This window comes from Nomia melanderi, chromosome 8 (genome assembly GCF_051020985.1).
Source record: "Nomia melanderi isolate GNS246 chromosome 8, iyNomMela1, whole genome shotgun sequence".
In the NCBI taxonomy this organism is placed as follows: domain Eukaryota; kingdom Metazoa; phylum Arthropoda; class Insecta; order Hymenoptera; family Halictidae; genus Nomia; species Nomia melanderi.
This window is the reverse complement of record NC_135006.1, coordinates 14,211,902-14,233,473: the sequence shown is the minus strand read 5'-3', so window position 1 is coordinate 14,233,473 and position 21,572 is coordinate 14,211,902. Positions and strand designations below refer to the sequence as shown.

The 21,572-nt window shown below is 42.1% G+C and overlaps 5 protein-coding genes and 1 long non-coding RNA gene across 22 annotated transcripts in view; 5 read left to right on the top strand and 1 right to left on the bottom strand.

Moving 5' to 3' along the window:
• LOC143174153 (uncharacterized) overlaps positions 1–5,227 on the top strand; it is a 161,494-nt gene extending 156,267 nt beyond the window's left edge. For both annotated transcript variants that reach the window (XM_031969468.2, XM_031969471.2), the window contains 3 exons: positions 538–792; positions 1,829–2,640; positions 3,006–5,227. In XM_031969468.2, the coding sequence (XP_031825328.1) occupies positions 625–792; positions 1,829–2,640; positions 3,006–3,480 (1,455 nt within the window). In that variant the 5' untranslated portion in view covers positions 538–624 and the 3' untranslated portion in view covers positions 3,481–5,227. The remainder of the gene's footprint in view (positions 1–537; positions 793–1,828; positions 2,641–3,005) is intronic.
• On the top strand, positions 3,493–5,227 carry LOC116423832 (uncharacterized). Its single transcript, XM_076370377.1, has 2 exons — positions 3,493–3,812; positions 3,906–5,227. The coding sequence occupies exons 1-2, from the start codon at positions 3,493–3,495 to the stop codon at positions 3,943–3,945; spliced, it is 360 nt and encodes a 119-aa protein (XP_076226492.1). The 3' UTR covers positions 3,946–5,227.
• Positions 4,734–13,457, bottom strand: LOC116423803 (uncharacterized). Of its 11 annotated transcripts, none has more exons than XR_012999276.1 (5): positions 13,231–13,457; positions 11,957–12,170; positions 5,424–11,878; positions 5,231–5,353; positions 4,734–4,871 (listed from the first exon to the last, which is right to left on the bottom strand). It is a non-coding gene; the product is annotated as an uncharacterized LOC116423803 (long non-coding RNA). The 11 variants fall into 11 exon arrangements; XR_012999283.1 differs by lacking the exon at positions 4,734–4,871 and having other exon boundaries at positions 5,158–6,817; positions 7,629–7,709; positions 9,509–11,878; XR_012999285.1 differs by lacking the exon at positions 4,734–4,871 and having other exon boundaries at positions 5,158–6,817; positions 7,629–7,709; positions 9,526–11,878.
• A 426-nt stretch (positions 13,458–13,883) lies between these two features.
• On the top strand, positions 13,884–15,265 carry LOC116423801 (solute carrier family 52, riboflavin transporter, member 3-B). The gene is made up of 2 exons (XM_031969407.2): positions 13,884–14,107; positions 14,181–15,265. The coding sequence occupies exons 1-2, from the start codon at positions 13,896–13,898 to the stop codon at positions 15,262–15,264; spliced, it is 1,296 nt and encodes a 431-aa protein (XP_031825267.1). The 5' UTR covers positions 13,884–13,895; the 3' UTR covers position 15,265.
• A 746-nt stretch (positions 15,266–16,011) lies between these two features.
• Positions 16,012–18,347, top strand: LOC116423800 (solute carrier family 52, riboflavin transporter, member 3-A). The gene is made up of 2 exons (XM_031969406.2): positions 16,012–16,162; positions 16,249–18,347. Exon 2 carries the CDS (start codon positions 16,292–16,294, stop codon positions 17,633–17,635), a length of 1,344 nt encoding a protein of 447 aa, XP_031825266.1. The 5' UTR covers positions 16,012–16,162; positions 16,249–16,291; the 3' UTR covers positions 17,636–18,347.
• Positions 18,348–18,478: 131 nt separating this feature from the next.
• On the top strand, positions 18,479–21,453 carry LOC116423802 (F-box/WD repeat-containing protein 9). Of its 6 annotated transcripts, none has more exons than XM_031969408.2 (7): positions 18,479–18,790; positions 19,429–19,588; positions 19,851–19,993; positions 20,062–20,291; positions 20,587–20,836; positions 20,906–21,181; positions 21,246–21,453. In XM_031969408.2, the coding sequence occupies exons 1-7, from the start codon at positions 18,707–18,709 to the stop codon at positions 21,312–21,314; spliced, it is 1,212 nt and encodes a 403-aa protein (XP_031825268.1). In that variant the 5' UTR covers positions 18,479–18,706; the 3' UTR covers positions 21,315–21,453. The 6 variants fall into 6 exon arrangements, with proteins under 6 accessions (XP_031825268.1, XP_031825271.1, XP_031825269.1 ...); XM_031969411.2 differs by lacking the exon at positions 18,479–18,790 and adding an exon at positions 18,825–18,998; XM_031969409.2 differs by lacking the exon at positions 18,479–18,790 and adding an exon at positions 19,007–19,114.
• The last annotated feature ends 119 nt before the right edge of the window (positions 21,454–21,572 follow it).

The window sequence follows — 21,572 nt, the reverse complement described above, 5'->3', positions numbered from 1 at the left end:
GCGGAATAAAATGGTCAACGCGCGTAGCGTTGGGAAATCCTGTAATCTCTTCAAAAACGGTTTCCGCGGTTTCCTCTGTACCGTATAATCATTAGTTCGCTATGCCTACTCACAATATTGTCCTTCGTTTCTTTCTACTCGCTACATTGTTCGTTAGTCCGCTATATTATTCAGTGTTTCTATATATTCACTATATTATTCATTACTTCTATACATTCACTGTATTATTCATTGCCTCTGTATATTCGATACATTGTTCGTTCGTACGCTGTACTATTAATTACTTCTCTGTATTTACAACATTGTTCATTAGTGTACTATATTATTCATTGGTTCGATGCATTGTTCATTAGTTCTGTATACACACTATACGATACACTATATTCATTACCAAATTGTCACCCCCGCAATTCAGAGCGAGCGATGTATCGCAAAGGGGAGAACAGGATAATGGCCCGCAAGAGGCTTTCACCTCTGAACAATGCCCGGGATAGAGAATACGTATTCACTGGCGCAACCTTTTCGTTGGTGTTGCAGGGGGCAGTCAGCTATAAGCATTTAACGGAGCACACCAGTCGAACAATCGTGGGCCATTGGATCTAGCTGTACCCTCGAGATGCGGTGATGGCTCTGCTAAACAGATTCGCGCAGCTGCCTGACAGCAGTGGCACGCGGGTCTTCTCGTTCATCGTCACCAGGAGCGTGATACGCGACCCCGAAAGAGACGTCACCAGCAAGGAGCTCGTCTGCGGCTTCCAGCGATGGTCCGTCGCGTTCTCGCGAGGCAACAAGGTAACGCATTGGTCACTCGACCTGATAGATTCGGACGAAACCATTGAACTAGCGCGAATATTCGGAATAAATCCAACTACTAAATTTCGCTCGGGAAAGAGATATCCTCGCTAAGAAAGGCAAAGCTTAATCCTATGCGATCGAATGACACATTAATGGCAACTTCGAGCTGTGACATATAAAATTGAAAACTGCAAACGGATCATTCGATTAATCAAATAACGACGGGTTTATACCATTTCCTTTTCCCTAATATTTAAAACTCCGATGCATAATTCAGATGTTCAGAAGCTTAAAGAATTCTCGTCCGCCGTTGCTTCGAGACCCGACCATTGATTGATGAGTTCATAAAAGAAAACGTTTGTTGAATTATAAATCATCAAGTCAGTCGGCCGTGACGCGGCTGAAATTCAATTAACGACTGCCGGATTACTTTTGTAAATACCAAGGGAGGAGGGGCGCGGCGCGCGCAACGAAATATGCGACGATTATCTCGGTAATTGAATAACGATCGTATCGGGGAATTAATGAACCCGCCGGTGATAATGCGATATCGAGGATAGCATTTGCGAGCGCCGTCGGGAATAAAATCGCGAGATCTTGGCAGGAATATTGAATGGAATTATCTTAAAAAGAGGGTCCTAACTGCAACTTTATTTAAATATTTGAAACTGGATACATTAATAATGAGACGACGAGAATGCGATTAAAGCTCCTGAGACAGAATCTTACTCTGTAGTATTGAATACAGTACCGAGTCAATAACCAAACAAACCGTCAAGTATCATTTTCTCTTCCCTTCCTTCCTACAAGTACAATGATACGCCGTGACATCTCCATTTCATCCTCCATTTCACTCGGATCGTAGCTCTGTAAACGTATCCCAACATGGTAAAAGCCTAAGAAAGACACACGTCTAAGACGAAAGTCACGAATCCAGCGGTCGTGAGTTCGACACGACTTCCCTGTCACAATCGCCCAGAACAGAACCAATAAAATCGATCAAAGAAACAACGCTTGTCTCTGCTCTGCGAAGGTGTTGGGCGCGTACCTGGTATGGCGAGGTGCCTCGAGGAACCTGCGTGTCTACGTGGACTTCACGTTCACCCTGCTGAACCGGGAGCACTTCTCGATGAACGAGGGCTTCTCGGGCAAACGCGTCAAGTTCACGTACGAGGCGCCCGCCCAGGGGAACCGGAACTACATACCGGTCTCGGACCTCTACAACCGAAACTTCGCCGACACGAACGGCGAGTTCCAGCTGGAGCTGACCATGTCGAACGTGAGGACCGTCTACATGACCGAGCTTAAAGTGGCGAGCAGCACGTTCTCCGCGGGCAAGTCGAAGCCGAACAAGCTGGAGACCGACTACTTCGCATTCGGTGGCTGCGACTGGAACCTGGTCGTCTATCCGTACGGGAACAAGGAGTCGGAGAGTTACCGGGGCCACGAGAGCTGCGTCAGCGTCTACCTGATGAGGCTGACCGGTTTCGATCATCGGTGCAGGGTGCGATACAGCGTCGCCCTCGGCGAAGGAGATCGCAGGATAGACTCCGGCCAGATAGAGGACCTGTCCGACGTGGAGGGTTGCAGCTTCGGCTGGCATCCGCGCGTCAGGTGGTCGGACATCGCTCATAAAGGTGTGGTCAGGGTGTCTCTCGAGCTGGTCGAGGCGAGGACGATCTGCGAAGTCGCCGTGTTAGCCCGGGGACCCGCGACTTTGCCTACCATACCCTGCTACGATCGGGACAAGCAAGCTTGGACGCTCCGCGCTGATCTGCACTCGGACACTGTCAGGCTGCACTTGGTGTACAAGGATATTCATAACGTTCCGCGGAACCATTTGAGGTTTGTACCGATCGAACGTACCACGTTTGAAGTCTGTCGATGATGGGTGGGTTCTGTAAGGATACATAGAAGATTATTCAATGTTTGCATCGTTAACTTTGGGGAAGGCAGCGATAATTGTAGTTAATCATTTATGTAGATTGTACAGTAGTTCACTTACCACTCGCTGCGTATTAGATATTTAAGACTAATGAGTTGGACGCCTGAATGTATGCAATACTTATGAGACCTGTCGATTCGAAACCGTACTCAGGCGAGTCTAGGGTAGACGATTTTAGAGACATCGATTTCTAAATGCTCGTAAACGGATTCAATGATGGAGACACGGAAGTTCTTTAACCAGTGGTAACTTGATCTGTCACCAGGTACGTCAGCTGGTCGGCCTACCTACTCCGGGACGAGGAGCCGAACACCGTCGCGATCAGCCTGCCCGGCGGCCCGTTCAGTCGGTATTACTCTCAAGAGCCCGTGGACGAGGGCATAATCATGGAGACGAACCTCGATACGAACGAGGTGAAGGACAACCAGTCCCTGTTCCTCACGGACAAAGGGCAACTGAGGATCCGTTTGGAATGGAACGAGAGCCACTTGCTGTTCCAGGCGACCTACCACAAGTACGACGACGTGTGCCGCATCCACAATCAGCAAATGCGACGCGAGATCGCCTCCCTCCAGGCGGAGAACTACAGCCTGGAAAGGCAGCTGTTCAGCTACCAGAAGAGCCTGGCGTACGCCCAAGCGCAGCAGCAGCAGCAACAGCAAAACCAAAACCAGCAGCACCACGCCGGCCATCAGCCGCACCTGGAAAGGTCCGCGTCGACCGACACCGAATATGCCTGACAAGTAGAACAGATGAACGAGCTGCCGGGGGCCGGCGGTTGCAGACGGCAGTTGCCGATCGTGCAGGAAAACGACCGCCGAGTCCACCAGAATCTCGTCAGGATGATGGACCGGCGGCTGAGCAACGTCCAGCTGCAGCAACACCTCTACGAGACGGACGACAACCAGTACTACCAGCAAAGGTACGGGGACGGATCGCCGAGGCAGAGCGTCGATCATCAGGAGCATCGGCGGAGCATCGTGCAGCAGCCGAAGTCGGCGCGTTCCAGCGTCGGCAGATCGGACAGCGCGTCGGACCGCGGGACAGACCGTTACGCCGGCTATTATTTGGGGTACGTCGGTCAGGCAGCGCACAAAAGACGTAGGACCACTTTCTGGGAGACCCTGACGGGTCTCGTGTGCTCATTGGGCGCTTTGGCTTCCAGGGCTGCCAAGATGGCCACCAGACGGGGCGAGCCGCTCTGAAGAATCGCGTACGCGACGGACCAGCGGACCGACGCGAGTCCGGGAATCCGCGAACCGGAACGGGAACTCGCGAGCTCGCGCACACGGCGCACACGCACACGCACATGCACCCAGTGACCAATTTGTGATCGTGTGTGACACACGGAGTGACACGGAGAGTACCAAAAGGAAATCGTCCGCTCGCCCGTCGACCGGATTCTATTTTTCTCGCGGTGCATGCCTGTGACCCGCGTCGACCACACACACACAAGCGCGCACACACACGTACACACACGCAGAGAGAGAGGGGCTATACGATGATCCCGCGCACCCGAACCAGTTCGTCGATGATTCCCATTTTTTGCGACGACGGACGCGAGTATATATATTTACTATATATGTATACATGGAACCCGACTCACGCGTATATGTATATGTGTATATATGTGTGTGTATATATACACATATATATCTATGTGTGTATATGTATATGTATATATGTGTGTGTGTGTGTACGTATACGGTAGCCGGTTAAAACAAACGCCGCGGAACGATGTTACATGTTTTCGTAGAGGGCTGGTCGGATCGTCGGTCGCGCTACGTCACGACCCTGGCTGTCGATGATGCTACCGAAAGAAGCTCCCCCTAACATGATGTTCAGTGGCATACAAAGGTGTTTCTTTTCTTGCACGGGCGCTATATATATATACGCCCGCCAACCAGATTATTCTGATGATATCGACAATATGGCGACTGGGAGCGACGAAGAACGGAGATATGATAATGATGATGTTGATGACGCATCGTACCGCTTGGAATGGTTTCACTAACGGGGACAGCCGGTTGATCACACACTTTCGTCCATTTTTCCGCTGACGGAGTCCAAGAAGGTGAACGACGAAAAAAGGATCGCGACAGCGTCTTGTCCTTCGACGACGATAGCCCGGCTGAAAAGGAACCAAGAAACTTTGAACGGAACTGTTCGTGCTTGGGAAACCAACGGAAGACGGAACCAGGATGGCTCTGGGCGTCGATAATCGATTTGGAAGTCCGGTCGAAGTTCGCGCAGAGACAGACACGCATGTACACACGTACCAACCACACACAGAACACAGAGAGTAGGAACCAAGGAGGGTTTCGACGGCTGAACACATACGGGAATGGAAGCGGAACACGGAAAGAACGGTCTCGTCCACCCTCGATTTCGATTCTACACGTTTAAACACGGATAACGATTCTATCTACTTGTCAATTTACTAAAAAAGAAAAACGATGAAAAAAAAATGGAGCAAACAAACAAGAATACCTATTTTCCTCTAAAGACTTTTTTCACCTATCGTCTGCGACTTCTTTGATAATAATGGATCCGTGCGGCGTAGTCGCCGCGAACTCGTAAGCAGCGTAAATTTATCGTAGTTACGTACACATCCTAAAACGAATTAAAGAACATTGAAAAAACGGAGAAAAACAGAGGGAAAAAAAAATGATAAAATAAATACATAGAGTACAGTCGATGTTACATAAACCGAAAGTAGGCGAACCGGAGGGGCGTTGTTCGATCTCGTTGCGGAGCAATTAACGTGGTGCACGAGCAGCGCGTCGGTGTTCGGCTAGATGCGGCCATTAGTTTCCTCGATGCACGCCGAAAGATCTAGGTGAAAAACGTGGCGAAACACGCGTTCGATTCGCCGTCTGCACGGGCCAATCCAATATTCTAACTCGACTGTTACCGTTTTTTTTTTCTTTCTAATCAGCGACAGTTACCCATATTACGAAGCCCGATGAATATTTCTTTCCATGAACGACGAATTCAACGCCCTTGAAACAAAACGTACACGATGAAACTTACGGGAACGTAAATAATGAATTACATTGAAATGAACATGCGTTCAATAGCTGTTGGAAAGTATCGCTATTAACTTTAGCAACGCCTGTTGCGAAGCATTATTCGCAGTATCGAGTTTGAATTGAGGCTAAAGAACTCTATCATAATTACATAAAGTCCAGGATAGCCTGTTCGTGATACTACCCCTGTCTTGAGATGGAAGTTTCAAAGGAACGAAATAGACGCGGTCGGATACAACGAAATTAATAAATATCCCCCGTGCAGACCATAGAGACACGAACGGCGCGTCACGTGTAAGACCTAGATCGAAGAGCCAGCCAATTTATTGCTCGTCGAAGGTAGCTTCACTTGTTTTACCCGGCGAGAACCAGACGACGTTCTCCGCCGTGTGAACACGCGCAGGGCCTCGGAACGATATTGCGCTTTGAACCTTAGGGTCGCGATGCTTGTCACCTAATTTCCTGCTCGTCCCATACCGCCGAGCACTCCGGGATCGACGTTTCGATGTTAACTTTAGTCTCGCTGTCTGGCTACCGTACGGACCGCCCGTCGAGATTCTCTTTTTTCCCCTGACTCGTTCGCCCGACGGAAGCGCACCAATTAACACTTCATTTCGTCGAAGCGAAATCGGGACACGAATCTGTACCAGAGGCTCCTGAACGTCTCGCGAACCTTGACCCGCAGCTTCCCGAGAGCCCCTCGAAGAATCTTCAGAACTTCTTCGAAAAATCCCGCATCCCATTTCCTGGTTTCTCGATCCTCCAGCTGCTCCCGAATTCCTCTGCATCTTGTTTTCTTAGTATTCGAGGGACCCTTTCCCACTTCGATCTCGAAGAAGCTGTTCGCGAGAGGATCCTATCTTGTCTAATCTTCGAGAAGCTCGAGCTCTCCAAGAATGTTTTATTTAGAGGTGTATACACGCGGCTCTCCACGTTTACGTTCCCCCGTTTCCCCGCTGAATCGATTCGCCGTGAAGTGATTCGAGCGAAGGTAAGTTCAGGAACCGCTGGTCCGCGTCTCGTACGCTAACTGCGCGCGCGCGTTTACCTGAAAATAACAAAATCAATCTTTGTCTCGTTTCGAGAAGCAACTGTACAACTCAATTCCGACATTCGACACTGTGAGATTTCTACAACTCGAGCCCATCCTCCTCCCGGTATCGATCACCGCGATGCAACGTGCCGATGCAATCGCGAAACCCTTTCCGAATGACTGCGTGGCCCTGTTCACGGAGACGAATCGACTCGAATACTGGAAACATTGCCGGAATCTTTGACATTTATCCTTTCGCAACCGACAACAAAGGATTCCTTCTAGCCTCGTAGAAGTATATTTTAAGGGAAGGTCGTTAAGACCGATTACGCGAGCGTATAAGTTGCTTCATCTACAATTGATGTTCGTTACGAACGAATCGGACTCGCGATTTAAAATGCAGGACACGAGTAGAAGAAGTCTCGGAAATGATTGAGTGCGACAGTGCGACAAGCATCTTAACTGAAAGGGTCGAAGTACTCGGGAGTATCCTCTCAACGGTCCTCCAACGCGTTTCAGAGATTCCAACATGGCGTCCCGTTAAAGGCTCCGTTCCCGTTCCGAGAGAGCGGTCCTTCTAGCGTTACCTTTCTCCGTTTCTCTCTAATCGTACTCACGAGCGACGCCACACACTGCGACACGTGTACGGGCGCAATACGTGCGACGCCAGTGTGCAGGTCCGCCACATCGGTAGCTAACGATCGATACGGCACCGTCAGTCCAGAACCGTGTACGCGGTGGTTTAATTGACCACCATAAGTCGTCGTCGTCGTCGTCGTCTTCGTCGTGTACGGCACACGTGTGCCCGCAGGTGATTCGTGCGCACCTGTATCACGCGAGACTCGTCGAGTCCCGCGGTGGCTGGCTGCAAGCATTCGATGCTGGAAGCTGATGACACCCATCCATCCTAGAATCGTACATCTCGATTAAATTGTTTCAAAGTGTCTCTGATTTTATTGAATTTTTCATGACTCGTTATTTCAATTCTTTCTGCGTTATCTACTATTAAACTTCAGACAGAACGTTTCGAGGTAATATCACGGAACTTCGACACAGAGTCCAAATACTGTTCTATCTAAAGCGAAAGTAAACATCCGATCTACGCGTAATCGTGCTACGCGATCGTATTTTTCTTTGAAACGCAAATCTTGTTATCAGACATAGTAGAAATACCGCAAACAGAAATTAATCAACGGGCGATTTATCTGAAACCATCTTGTTTGATATCGTACTATAAAGATTAATCTCCAGCGCAACACCGAGCGCCGTAGTATACGTAAGCGATTGACTACAAGTTTATGTTTCGCCCACTCAGTCATCTTCGGTACTCGAACGAATTTGTATCGATCCGATATCGTCTCAAGTGTTACAAAGAGGAGGCACCGAGTCAACAAAGTGGACACTTCAGCGATAAATCATGCCTCCCATCGGTGATGTTAATGCGCCAGCGCACCGCGGGACACGAATACACTGCATGAAAGTTTTATCCCTCCTCTGATGTAGCGGAGTCTGTATACTTTGTATATAACTGTACTAAACTGTTGAAGATTTACGAAAGAAGATTACGAGAGTTGTGCCTATATACGTGTGCAAAGCATAGTGTGATCTGACGAGGATCGGCACGGTCAAGTCTCCTTTCCGTTCGCCGCGAACGATCGGTCGGCCGCCATTTTCGTTATGTCCCTCGACTCCTCGGTTGCCCGCCTAAATATGCATTACCCTTGGAACTTCAACGTGTTTCCAGCGAGCCGCGTTAAGATATCGCGTAACAGTTCGCGCCACTATTTCGGATATAATTATCCTATCTGCTATGTGTTGCAACTCGCCGCCGTAACGTCGCCCATAATTTCTGCTTTAAGCTTGTTGCCCTCTTGCTCGGCAAACGAAATACGTTAACGCACTGATATTCTAATCGCAAAAGAATAATAGTCCGCGGTGTCGCGCTAACGATATCCTAATCATAGTTTGTGGGTCGGACTCGGGGTTTCCCCGAGGTGCCCGAGGAAACGTAACTCGCGAGATAAAGCTAACAAATAGCACCTCGGCCGTAATTATCCCCGCAGAATGATCTTCCCGTCGCCGGAGAACTCACTTTTCGAGTCAGCGGGAATTTATTCAATTCCGGCCGAGCAAGAGAGAGAAAGAGAGAGAGAGAGACTCGCGCGACGTCTTATTTCCATTTTAATATGGCGGTCGGTTAAATTCATATCGCCGCGAAGATTACGTTTTCCCCGCCGTGCCGCGGCGACAAAGGGCCGCAAAGTCGCCCGCGTTGAGAAGATTAGAGAAAAATTGAATCTTTCTGGGTTCACCGCGATCAAAGGCGAGAAAATCGCGGAAAGGAGATCGATCTTCCGATCCTCGACGGTTACTCCTATGCTTACGACGATGGCCGAGGACCCGCAGACGTTTAAAAGGAAAGGAAACGTAGAGGAGGCGGTCCACGGCTCAGAGACCGCACTTATCGCATTGTCCTCGATTCAAAACTTTCTCGTCTTATTGTACGACGATGCGCGCGTGAGCATCAATGCGTCTCCGAAGCTTGTCTCCGATTTCAAAACGCGACGATCCTCGAACTCGGCTCCGATGATAGCCGCACGTGCCGACGCCGAGCGAGCCGAGTTCGCGGAATCGTCGGCGACCAGGCCCGATTGTATCTAATGTAATTGTATCGTTGTGTAATTTGTCAGATTTTATCGATCGTACTTGCGAACGAAGCGTACCGCGACAGCGTCCCGCCAAGCTCGGTTTTCTTTCCGCGCCGTTCCTCCGCGAGCAAGACGGAAGTGTTACCATGCCCGCACCCAAGCCCCCGTCAGTCCGACGAACAACCATCCGCCTCACGATTTCAAAACTCCCAGAAATGTTCTATCGATACGCTTTGCGGCAGGCGTGACAGCAGCTCTGACAATCGCATCCAATCCGATCAAGGAAGAAACAATTGAAAGTCTGTCAGCGCGACGATCCACACGGAGTTCCGCTCGGAGTCTCGTCGCGATGTTGATAGGTGGGATTCGGTTCCGGATCTCCGCGCAACACCTGGAAACACGAGAAACGTTAGCCACGACGAACGCGCGTCCGTCGAGATTATTCTGATCATGATCGGACCATTACACTCCCGTAATCAAAATTCATGCGGGATCGAACGTAGCTAACCGTGGGCGCTCTCGAGATGACAAACGAACGCGGCCAGAATTGGACCGAAATGAAACGCGTCTCTGCTTCCATGTGTTGTGCCGGCGAGTTAAGGAGGTCGCGCGTTCGCGATCCTCGTGCCCGCGATTCGGCTCGGCACTTCAGTCAATTAAATTCACTCTCACGAGGGCCGAGCGTGGGCAAACGTCGCCTAGGAACGCAGAACACGAAGCGGAATGGACACGTTCGGGATTTATCAGACGGATCGCCATGCCAGTCGGGTCAAGGAGTCCTGTATCCCGGTGTCCTATCTGATCCCATCTTTCGTCCATTTCCCCTTATCTTGCCGATCCAGCTTCTCCTCCCGCGTCTTATCGCTCGAGCATTCCCGCTGCCTCGCAACCACGCGGAGATTTATACGGGAGGGAGACGAAACGACAACCGCCACGCGATCCCATTTACTTACGTCAGCCTCTCGTAGCAGATTGGCCTTCGAGGTAATTGATTATTACCACGATCACTTGAAATCGTGAAGAACTGTTCCGAATCGTGTTAACCCTCGAAGGACAGACGTCTCTGACGACTGCGCGAGAGGCCATGCCAAAGTCCAGTCGCACCCGTTACTCATCGATCCTTTTAGATATGCCTTTGAAATACTTCTAAACGAGCCGATCTTTCTAAACATCGTCATTCGATGGTTCAAGAGACATTAGACTCGATTCGCTAGCCGATAGTTCGCGGTTTCAAGTTTTTGTTGTCAGTCAAACAAAGTTGCTAAATAATTTCGGGGGCTGCAGACGTTTAAACAGCGCCGTGCGATGTTAAAACGCTTCGATCCGGCCGGATAAAAGTACGAAAGGGTTTTGTTCGGCTATGTAAATATCTGGCCTCTAACCCAGACCTGATTCTACGGGCCAGGCCCGATATTGCTATCCCCCACTCCAGACGTCGCATAATTAATTTCTGTCCATCGATATTCCGCGTCTGTAACTCTTTTCAGGGTTCGAGGGAGACGGACGTTAATATCGCCGCTCCGGCTCCGGGTTATCGGTTTTTCCTTAAAATCGAGATCCGAAATATGGAGGGCATAACTATCGGCATACAGCGAACGGGTGGAACGGGGGGAGCAGCCCTGCAGAATTCATATCATAAAGTGGATAGAATATTCGGTCGCGAAACAGACGCTCGCTCCGCCATTTCCTTTCCCGTTGCGATTTTACATAACTTCTGCATTCCTCGAGCGACTTGAATGGCGAACACATTCGCAGCCGTTGACGTAACACCGGGTCTTCTTACATCCTTCGCGGAACGAGACAGAATTGCCGGCTGCGAGTGTGTTAATTAACAGCGCGAAGAGATTCTTCTATTCACGCTTCTTCTAGCTTCGATCGTGTTCGGGAGAAATTCCATAATCCGACGCTTGGCGAACGATGATAACCGATCGATGGCATTCCGATCGAATCATCGAAGCCGGTCCATCACTCCCATCGAATGTTTCTATCAAAAAAAGAGAGAAAGAGGACGAACAAAAAAATAGAAAAAGTAACGAAATTCAACGGTTTACAAGATAATATGTAATATCATATGCGCGCTGGCAGACGGCGACACCATGAAACAATAAAACGGTCCCTTTAGCTATTTTCACGGTGACGTCCGCCCACGTTAGTTCGATCGTCCGAGACACGATTTACCACTTCGTGATCATTTGAATCGCGGCGAATTTTATCGCAAAGTATGTTTTCTCCGTGTTCTTGACGCCGGTTCGGGCATACACGTTCTTTCTTATCGACACGAGGACTTCCTCTTTCGTGTACGAGCGCCGCCGCTTCCGGTGACGTATCGCCCGACCGCCATTATTTTATCGTCAGTCGAAAGAGAAACGGGAAAGGCAGTAGCCTCGCCGCAAACTTCGATGATAAACGACTCGACGTTGCGAAAGAACTAAACAAGAAAAAGAAAAGGAAATATAAACATTTTATTGTCATTTGTATCCCGCGTACGATTAAGTCGGTGACTTACGATCAATCATGATTCGACGATGCTACAAATGCGTTCCTTCCTTGACGGTAATTAATGGCACCTACGACCAGAGGGAGTCCGGTGTTTCCTTTTTCAAGCTTCTAACCCTCGTGACGACTCTTTTTCGATTGATGTATGTTCGTAAACTTTTTACGCACGATGTAACGCACCTACTTAACGCAAACGACAGACCCCCTCTTTTCATCCGTGTGATCTATTCAGAAGAAACAAACAAAACAAAAAAATATATGCGATCGCAACCGTCACATGTTTCCCAAAGAGTTTTGAGGATATATTATATATTATATATACTAATGTACTTAAACCATCTGTGAGTCTGCCTCGTCTTTTATAAAGTTCTTGCTATATTCAATTGATGGTGGTTCTTACTTTTTCCTCCCCTATCCACTTGTAACTCAATAAATAAATGTTTACATTCAATTATATAGTGACTTATGTACTGTATGTGTACCGCGTCGGGCTGTTATGTGTTTTGTAAGTTAATCCGACGTTGATTCACGTTACACTTCGTCGAAACTTTCACCACTACCATTTCAACAGGAATGTTCTGTAACGGACTACCGAACACACACAATAAAGAAAGTCAATAAATGGTTTTTTTTTCAAAGTCAATTATGAATATCCGTTTGAAGTAGCTCGCGATTTTATTTTTATGTCTCAAACCTTTCTTTGTTGTTCTAGAAAGTTGAATAAATATAGTATTATTTTTTTTATTAGAGGCTTTGAGTAGTTCAGAATAAATTGAGAATTTAATTAAATATTGTTGCATTTATTTTCTCATATTATTCGCATTAGCACTTCTACCAGATCTATCGTTCTATCAAGCATTTAAAGCAAATGAATCGTTACCTTCTTCAATGCTACATTTATCGATGAAATATGAAACCGTTGAATAGGTCAGCAAAAAATTCAGCGTGCAAATTATTGCACTCGTCAGAGTGAACGTAGATAGTGATAAATTACTTTACACTGCACCCGCGAAATAAAAAATATTATCTTGATCCATTGAAAAAGATAGATACCACAAGAACCGCAACGAATCCGTTAAAGACGTGGATTAAACTGTGTAACAATTAGAGCTGGTATAGAAAGTCACATGGCAATCAACTTTATTAAATAGGACAATGTGCTCGTCTTCTCGATTGGGATTGAGTAGGATCGTCGTTTAATTACGTATAGCCCGATATATCTGCCAATATATTGATAACCCCGTCAAAGAAACTAAAACGGTAACAATTTCAGTATTTACTTACGAAACAGTTCCGAGTCACGATTAATCATCGGAAACGGCAATTGTGTGGCAACCGTCATACAATTTGCATGTACGTTGTCGTCGTGTCGTAGTTTCATGTTGTTTCTAACGGTTTCCCGTTAATCTAGTACACGCAGCCGCGAATTTCAAACGTACATGCGCGTCCACGGAATTCGTTGAATTCGTTGAGGGTTATCTTATGTCCCGTAACGTTTGATAGGTTATGTTTGACGCAAGAAAACGGCAGAAAAATGTCTTGAAACGCTGTTAAATAAATACGGAACGTGTTTGAGCCAGATGAATAAACCCGTAAAGTGCCTACGTGGAAAGAAGAAACACCAACTACAAGTGCTGTGTTGCAACACCGAAGCAGTATTGAATAATTATCTAGATAGCTGATATATCAAAGAAAATACACTTTTTTCCTTTTGACACATATTTTAATTAGACTGTCGTTGCGTAAGACAATTCGAAGAATAGTGAATATAAGGAAGGAACGTTTGACATACGTTTTTACTGCCTACCGCATTACCTTGTTTAAGGTGTATCATTTGCCAATTTTTATTTCAACAAAAAAGAAAAACGGCGAAAGAACAGGATAAAACTTACCGACAAGGTCGGTCAACCTATGTAGATCCACTGTTAATACATGAAAAAGCACCAAAAATGTTAAGTCAAAGATTAAGCAACAGAAGGTTGCTGGTTGACCTGTTTGCACTAATGTTTGGTCTTGGTGCATGGATTGGTGTCAACGGTATATATGTTCAACTACCTCTTCTAGTAAATAATGCTCCTGAAGGATGGCGTCTTCCAGCACACATGGTAATATTAGTACAATTTGCCAACTTGGGACCAATACTTTACACGTTATATATAAAGTAAGTATTGGATATAATATAAAATTTATGAATTTTATAATAGTAGTGATATAAATGTGATTTTATATTACAGGTATAGTGCGTGGGCATGTGATAAATATATTACTTATATGCTGTTAGCGGCAGCATCGTTAGCCACTTTTATATTGGCTTTCGTATATCAGAAAACATCAGTCATATTTGGCAATGAGCATTCCACTGCCCTTTTGTCACTAATGTTTGTAACGGCTTTTGTTGGATGTACGAGTTCAGTTCTATTCATGCCTTATATGAGGAACTACAGAGAAATTTATTTGATATCGTATCTTGTAGGAGAAGGACTTAGTGGATTTGTACCTAGTGTGGTAGCATTAATCCAAGGTGTTGGTGGAAATCCAGAGTGCATGAACACTACTACATCAGACTCACTGAATCTGAAATTTTCCTCTGTCTATCCAGAACCTAGATTTTCGTGTCAAGCATTCTTTATTTTCATTGGTAGCTTATTGTTCCTGAGTTATTTGTCCTTCTTAGGATTAAATAACCTGTCTGTTGCTATTGGAGAGCGTGTTAAGCCGCCAGGAAGCATGGAGACATTACCAACAGACACAAGAGCACCACCAAGTTATAAAACAAACTCTGGTTGGACGATGTCTAGACAGGTGTACTCATACTTATTAGTTATGATGGCACTTGTTTGTTTCTTAGGTAATGGTACATTACCAAGTATTCAATCGTATTCTTGTTTACCATATGGAAATGTTGCATACCATTTAACTGTTACATTGTCTTCAATGGCTGGACCATTAGCAATGTGTTTAGGTTTTGTTATTAAAGTACCAAAAGTAAGCCTTCTTAGTGTTTTAACGACTGTTCTTTTATTACTGTCTGGTTTTGTGTGCTTTTTAGCCGCTGCATCACCTACCCCACCTTTACAGAATTCATGGGTTGGTGAATTTTTAGTTGTGTTATCTTGGATTTTAATTAATGGTTTAATAGGATTCATAAAATTGAGTATTACTACATTATTCAGACCTGATCCAGGCAGAGGTCTGTATTACACTGGTGTGGCAACACAAGTTGGCTCATTAATTGGAGCAGTAGCTACATTTGTCTTGGTTAATCATGTAAAGGTATTTCATTCTTATTCTCCATGTTCAGTACTTGACGGACACTGACAGCTTGTATGATAACTGAACAATTTAATGATATAAATGTTACATAATTATGCAAAGAATTCTGAACAGTTAGTTGAAAAGATAAAACATTGTCACTGCTTTTGGTTTCTGATGTTAGTGAGTATTGTGTAAAGGAAAGAAACAGTATAGTGAGAAATAGTTGACTTACATAAACATAGGTGGATTTAGTTCTAATAAATTCATTTCAAGTACAGTGTTGGCTTATATACATACATTATTGGTATTATAATTGCGTACAATAGAAGACATCAGGGTAAAAAGTAACTTATAAAAAAATATACAGAAATAGTACTAAATTCAAGATATATGCATACATATATAATGCATTTTTACTTAAATTTTAAATCAATAGTGTAGAGAAATTCAATTTGATTTAGTAGAAAATTGACTTAAAAAGGCTTTATATATTTAAACATAAATATTTTATACATAATTGTAAATTATATTTTCAAATGTCTCAGCTGAAAATGTGCAATTTTGCCATGTGTATACATGTCTAAAGAAACACTAGTGTTTTGCAGTCATCAGTTCTGTAGCAGTTTAATCAAAATTTCGATTATGTGAATTTATATCTAGCTACAAAGTATGTAACCATATATCATTGTAAATTTAACTGTCATTTTGTCAATTTGAGTTAGTCAAACTTTGTATTTTATCTGATAAATTTTATTGTACAGATTAAGCAACAGTTGAAGACATAGGTAATACGATTTCATCACATCAGTTTCTCTGGCAAGAGTGTACTATGTAGTAGAACTACAATCAACAATTTAGTACCTCGAGAATTATTACATGCATAGGCATAATATGAAGTGATACTGTTAGTGAGATTGTCTTGAAAATTATATCACTTAAATAACTTTGTAAACATACTTAGGTGAGAGTATTATTGGTTATACGTGTAATTCTTAAAAGACAAATTTATTTAATTGTACATTCAATTTCTTCTTAATTATTATTCAGGAACAAGTCCACGTTTCGTTTTTCTTTACATATAAATGGCAACATGACAAATGTTTTGCAAGGTTCAGAAAGACGCAAGAGAAAAAGTAGCATCATTGTACATCTTCTTATAACTATATTTGGTATATCTACTTGGATTGGTATCAATGGGATATATGTGCAACTACCAGTGCTTATCAGTACCTCGCCTGAAGGTTGGACTTTACCATCTTATCTAGTGCTGGTGGTACAATCTGCAAATGTTGGACCTTTGCTTTATCTGATTTTGCAACATTTTCAATGGAAGATAAATGAATCTTGGTGGATATTATGTCTGTTGTTTTTAGGCAGTTGCGCGATGGGTTTTCTAACGTTTTTCCATTCTGAGAAGACAGTTATAAATGGAGTTGAATATAGTTTGAATTTATTTATTTTAACATTCTTCAATGCTTTAGTGGGCTGTTTTAGTTCTGTATTATTTATGCCATACCTCCGAAATTTTAAGAAAAATTACTTAGTATCATTCTTCATTGGTGAAGGATTAAGTGGAGTACTGCCAAGTATAGTTGCCTTAATTCAGGGAGTTGCAGATAGTTCTGAATGTACAACTTATAATAAGAATACTACAGATTCTTCTAAAATGAATTTAAAATTTTCTTCGAGCGAGTATTTTCTTTTTATTTTTATCGTCTTGTTTTTATCGTTAACTGCGTTTATCATTTTAGAGTATTCGTCATTAGTACAAAGTACAACAAATGTTGATAAGTCTGACGATACACTGTCTAACGAAACACCTACATGCATTTCTAACGAATTGGACAATAGGCGAAGTATAAACCACGCAAAAGAAACTAACAAGGTCTCGGATCTATGTAACAATAATGCGAACGGCCTGATACCGCAAATGCAATATTATTTATTTATACTGTTAACTATTTGCTGCTTTTTCAGCAACGGATTTTTTCCTAGCATACAGTCTTACTCTTGCTTACCTTATGGAAACATAGCATACAAATTGTCAGTTACATTTGCCCAGTTTGCAAATCCATTAGTTTGTTTATTAGCATACTGGTTTGTGGTATCTGACGTAAAACATATTACTTATTTATCTATAGTATGCTTAGCTATTGGAAGTTATGTTACATATTTAGCATTAATGTCACCTGATCCACCATTGCAAGAAACAACACTGGGTGTTTTTCTAATTGTGATAGCATGGACAAGTCTGGTAGCTTTTATTTCCTACTTAAAACTGACCATTGTATCAGTACTTAAAAATACAATGCTACCAGCAATGCTCTTAAGGGCAGGTGCATTTATGCAAATAGGGTCTGCAAGTGGGGCTATATTTTCATTTTTGATAATTAACTTTACAAATTATTTCAAAACATTCAATTGTAATCCATGAAATCATATTGCAGTTATGATATCTTTGTATACTTTGTACGAAAACTGGTGATTGCTATAACATTGTTGACAAATCGTCTACTTAATACATTCATTTGTGTACAAAAATGTAATTATTACAAATCATGATAATACCATTGTATTAAAAAGTGAGATACCCAGATATATTTTGTTCAAAAATATATTTTTGTATTTGTACACAAGTGTTTGCATTTACGAATAAAGTTGCTGTAATCAGAGATAAATAAACAACATAGTAACGACAATATATAAATATTAACCAAGTGTTACCACAATATATATGGAGAGAAATATTTTACGATAATGCTGTACAATCTGGTCTGATCATTATCTTATTTCTCTTTAAGTATTGCCTTCCAAATGCAATGTACTTAAGATTTTATACACTGACTAACTTAAAATTGCTTCTTCATAATGAATGATGGTATCTCCTTATTGCCATGTATGTAAAACAAATGTAAAAAATGTTACTTTGAAAATAGTATGTAATATTGTGAATATGAAACTATATTTCCTGGTGTCAGGAGCATATATTTTGTATTATAGTTATTAATTACGTTTTGTCAATTGTTGTACCAGTGAGATAAAAGAATTGATTTTAAAATTCCAAATTGCCTGCTCTATTATTCTGATATGAAACAATGTTGCACATTGATTTATAATTTAATAAACTGATTTATTATTTAAAAAGACATCTTTAGCTTTATTTACTTTCTTATTATTGTATAATTGAAATAAAAGTCTATTTCGATTAAAATTTATTGCATTTCGAATTGTACATTTATTTCAAATTTTATGTAGCTCTTGTTGTCAGCCCTGCTACTTGGGAGTTGGTCCTCAAGTGCGCTAAACGGAGATCGTAAGTGAGTCATGTGCCCATGCAAGGCCGCATCGCGCACGAGGACCAAAACAGTAAATAATAACGTCAGTAAAAAAACAACAGTGATCTCTTATCATTCTTACTGCACGTTGAATCATCGTATCGCTTAAGTGTAAATTGAATGATATTGTTTAAAAGTATAACATTCGATATTGGCCATCCTCGATTAAAATGTGTGATGAAGGACAAAGTTGTGATCAAGTTGAAGATGATCAAACTGACTTTCGATTGTCTTTATTGGATCTTCCAATCGAGGTTTGTATTGTCAATTCTTTTCATTATTTACTAATACGTACGTGTGAAAGTTTTATCGATTGCACAAATAGAACTAACAGTATATTATACTTCAATACCTGTCAAGAAGCTTCTAATATCAAAGTTTATTCAATTAACTTTCACCGGTTTTAATTTTTAAGAAATTTTACCGATTCTATTCAATCACCAAAGTAGATTTATAGATACAGTAAGTACAATGTTACGTGTTTACAAACAATGGAATATCTGTCATTGAAGTTGTAGCGCATTCGTATGATTAACGTTTTCATGAACAATAAACGAAGAAATATATCCAAAGTAAAAGTATGAAGTTGAATAAACTCTGTAGGCAGTGAACTGTAACGTTATACTATTAAAGCAAGTAGAACATCTCGAGAATTTCATCGCAACGTCAGTGGAACACGGTCGCCATTTTTTATATAGCACATTCAATCATATGATGATGAGTCCATTTAAAAAATTTTTTAAATAGTTTTATACGCATTGCAATTTTAGTCGTCATATTTTTAATAAAATAATATATGAATTCAAGTACAAGTATTTTAAAATAATTCATGTTTTTCTTTAGAAAGTCATGACAAAATAAAATTAACATGACTGTATTATTATTATTTCAGATATTTCTCCATATCTGCTCCTTCCTAGATGCATCTACCTTAGTACATGGTTTGAGCTTAGTTTGTAAACAATTTAATGATGTTTTAAAGGACGACTCACTATGGAAAGTGAGAATTAGCCACATGTGTCCATATACGGATTACCCAATTTTGTCTCCTGGTTAGCTCAAATTGATAGCACCTCGAGCTTTGCATGACCAATTATTCTGTAAATAAATAAAATTCCATCTATTATAGTACAAAATAATTAGACATCCTTTAACATGTTTTATGTATCAAATATATTTATCTACTTTCCAGAAATTTAACAAGAAATCTAATCTCACACCACTACTTAGAATGTACACATTGATAATTCTTACTAATAGTATCAATAATGTTTGTACTTCTGATTGAACTGTATTATTTACTTTTTTTTTCAGATGAAGATAATGAACTGTTTTGGAAGTTATCCTGTGTCGCATTGGAAAAACAAACTTCATTATGGAGGAAAGAAGATTCCATAGAAAAACTGTCTCTTAGCAATGTACAGTATAGTACTATTGATGGTTTGCTATTAATGCAGGTCAGTAGGCTATTTTATATGATTCCTATGATTGTATGGTAAATAATTATTGATTTCTTTGTATGTAGAATGGAAGTATTTGTATATCTGGAGCAAGAGATCGATCTTTAGTATGTTGGAAGCTTCCTGGAGAAGGCAGTGAAAAAGAAAATGTTACACGGGTAGACTTAGCTCACGATGGATGGATTTGGGACTTAACATCAATAGATAATATAGTTTACAGTTGCGGTTGGGACCAAAGTGTTAAAGCGTGGAGACTTACAAACACTGGTCTTGTCAAGTTCATGACTTATGACATGTACATGAAAACTAATGTGGTTATTTTCGCTGCTCTCGTTATGGAAAGGTCGAGCGAGGAAGGCATGAGTGTTTGTTTTTAACAAATAGCTGTCTAATAATATACTATTAGAACATTATTATTGCTAAACGGCAGGTACTATTTTTTAAAGCTTCTTAAATCAAATCGAAATTATGCAGGAAAACGGCTTAGCACTTTTTGCATGCTTTCGTTCGCTCTGCCAGAAATCATTATGCGAAGAGATGTATTGTTCTTGAAGATTATAACGTTTTACATGAGCAATGAATATTTTTAGGATCGTCACTGGCGCCCTATTGTGTATCACATCGTGCCCGGATTTAGACCTCTTCGCTACAGGATCATCTTGTAAAAGTGTATTAGTATACGACGCAAGAAGGGGTTACAGCCCGATTGCAAGGTACGAACCGCATAAAATGGCTGTTGTTACATTGGCCATGAACTCCCAGTTTATTCTATCTGCCAGTGAAGACAAGACAGTATCTGTATGGGATCAAAGAGCAAGAAAGACTATAAACAACATTACTGTAAGATATGAATTTAAAGAAATCATCTTAGGCAAGAGTAATTTAATGATTTACACGAATATATTACAGATTTCGCACACAAGATTCCCCATGCGTATATTTATGCAAAAAGACATAGTTTATGTAGGAGACAATAGGTCATATTTGCACATACTGGACCCAAAAAAAGATTTTAAAGTGGTGAAGTGGTACCCCACTGGACATAGAAAAGCTATTAGTGGTGTACATGTTGCACCAGGATGTTTGATCACCAGTTCCACGGATGGGACAGTTAGAATCGCTACTCCCACAGATCCTCCGCGACACCTTGTTACTTTAGACTCTAACTATGGCGAAATAGCTAGTGTAAGTATTCAAGAAAACATTGATTTATATAAAATATCTTCCTACAATTTATTTCACTCCACAGATTGATTATTCAAATGAAGTACTGGCTGTTTCTGGTACAGAGGGAATTGAAATTTGGAGACCCAAATAAATTTTGATAAACAACTGCTAAAATGTCAATAACAAATTACTAGGCTTAATAAAAAAAAAAACAATTCATGTATACATTATACCTTGGTATTACATTTAATTTCTAAAAATTTTCCACATAAAATAAATTACATTTCTGAGGTTACCTATACAAAAATATTTAATTTCAAGATACCTTAAAACATTCATGATCACTCAGAGAAAAGTTATTCTCATTCCGGAATCTGTTTGCGGCATTTAAAAATACTTTAACGTTCAT

Bases quoted from the DNA above. Each gene is read 5' to 3' on its own strand.
- LOC116423832 (XM_076370377.1), top strand. From the start codon at position 3,493: ATGAACGAGCTGCCGGGGGCCGGCGGTTGCAGACGGCAGTTGCCGATC. The intron at 3,813-3,905 runs GTACGTCGGTCA...TTTGGCTTCCAG, and splicing joins TACGCCGGCTATTATTTGGG to GGCTGCCAAGATGGCCACCA.
- LOC116423801 (XM_031969407.2), top strand. From the start codon at position 13,896: ATGTTAAGTCAAAGATTAAGCAACAGAAGGTTGCTGGTTGACCTGTTT. The intron at 14,108-14,180 runs GTAAGTATTGGA...TTTATATTACAG, and splicing joins CTTTACACGTTATATATAAA to GTATAGTGCGTGGGCATGTG.
- LOC116423800 (XM_031969406.2), top strand. From the start codon at position 16,292: ATGACAAATGTTTTGCAAGGTTCAGAAAGACGCAAGAGAAAAAGTAGC.
- LOC116423802 (XM_031969408.2), top strand. From the start codon at position 18,707: ATGTGTGATGAAGGACAAAGTTGTGATCAAGTTGAAGATGATCAAACT. The intron at 19,589-19,850 runs GTTAGCTCAAAT...TTTTTTTTTCAG, and splicing joins TTACCCAATTTTGTCTCCTG to ATGAAGATAATGAACTGTTT. The intron at 20,292-20,586 runs GTACATGAAAAC...GAATATTTTTAG, and splicing joins AAGTTCATGACTTATGACAT to GATCGTCACTGGCGCCCTAT.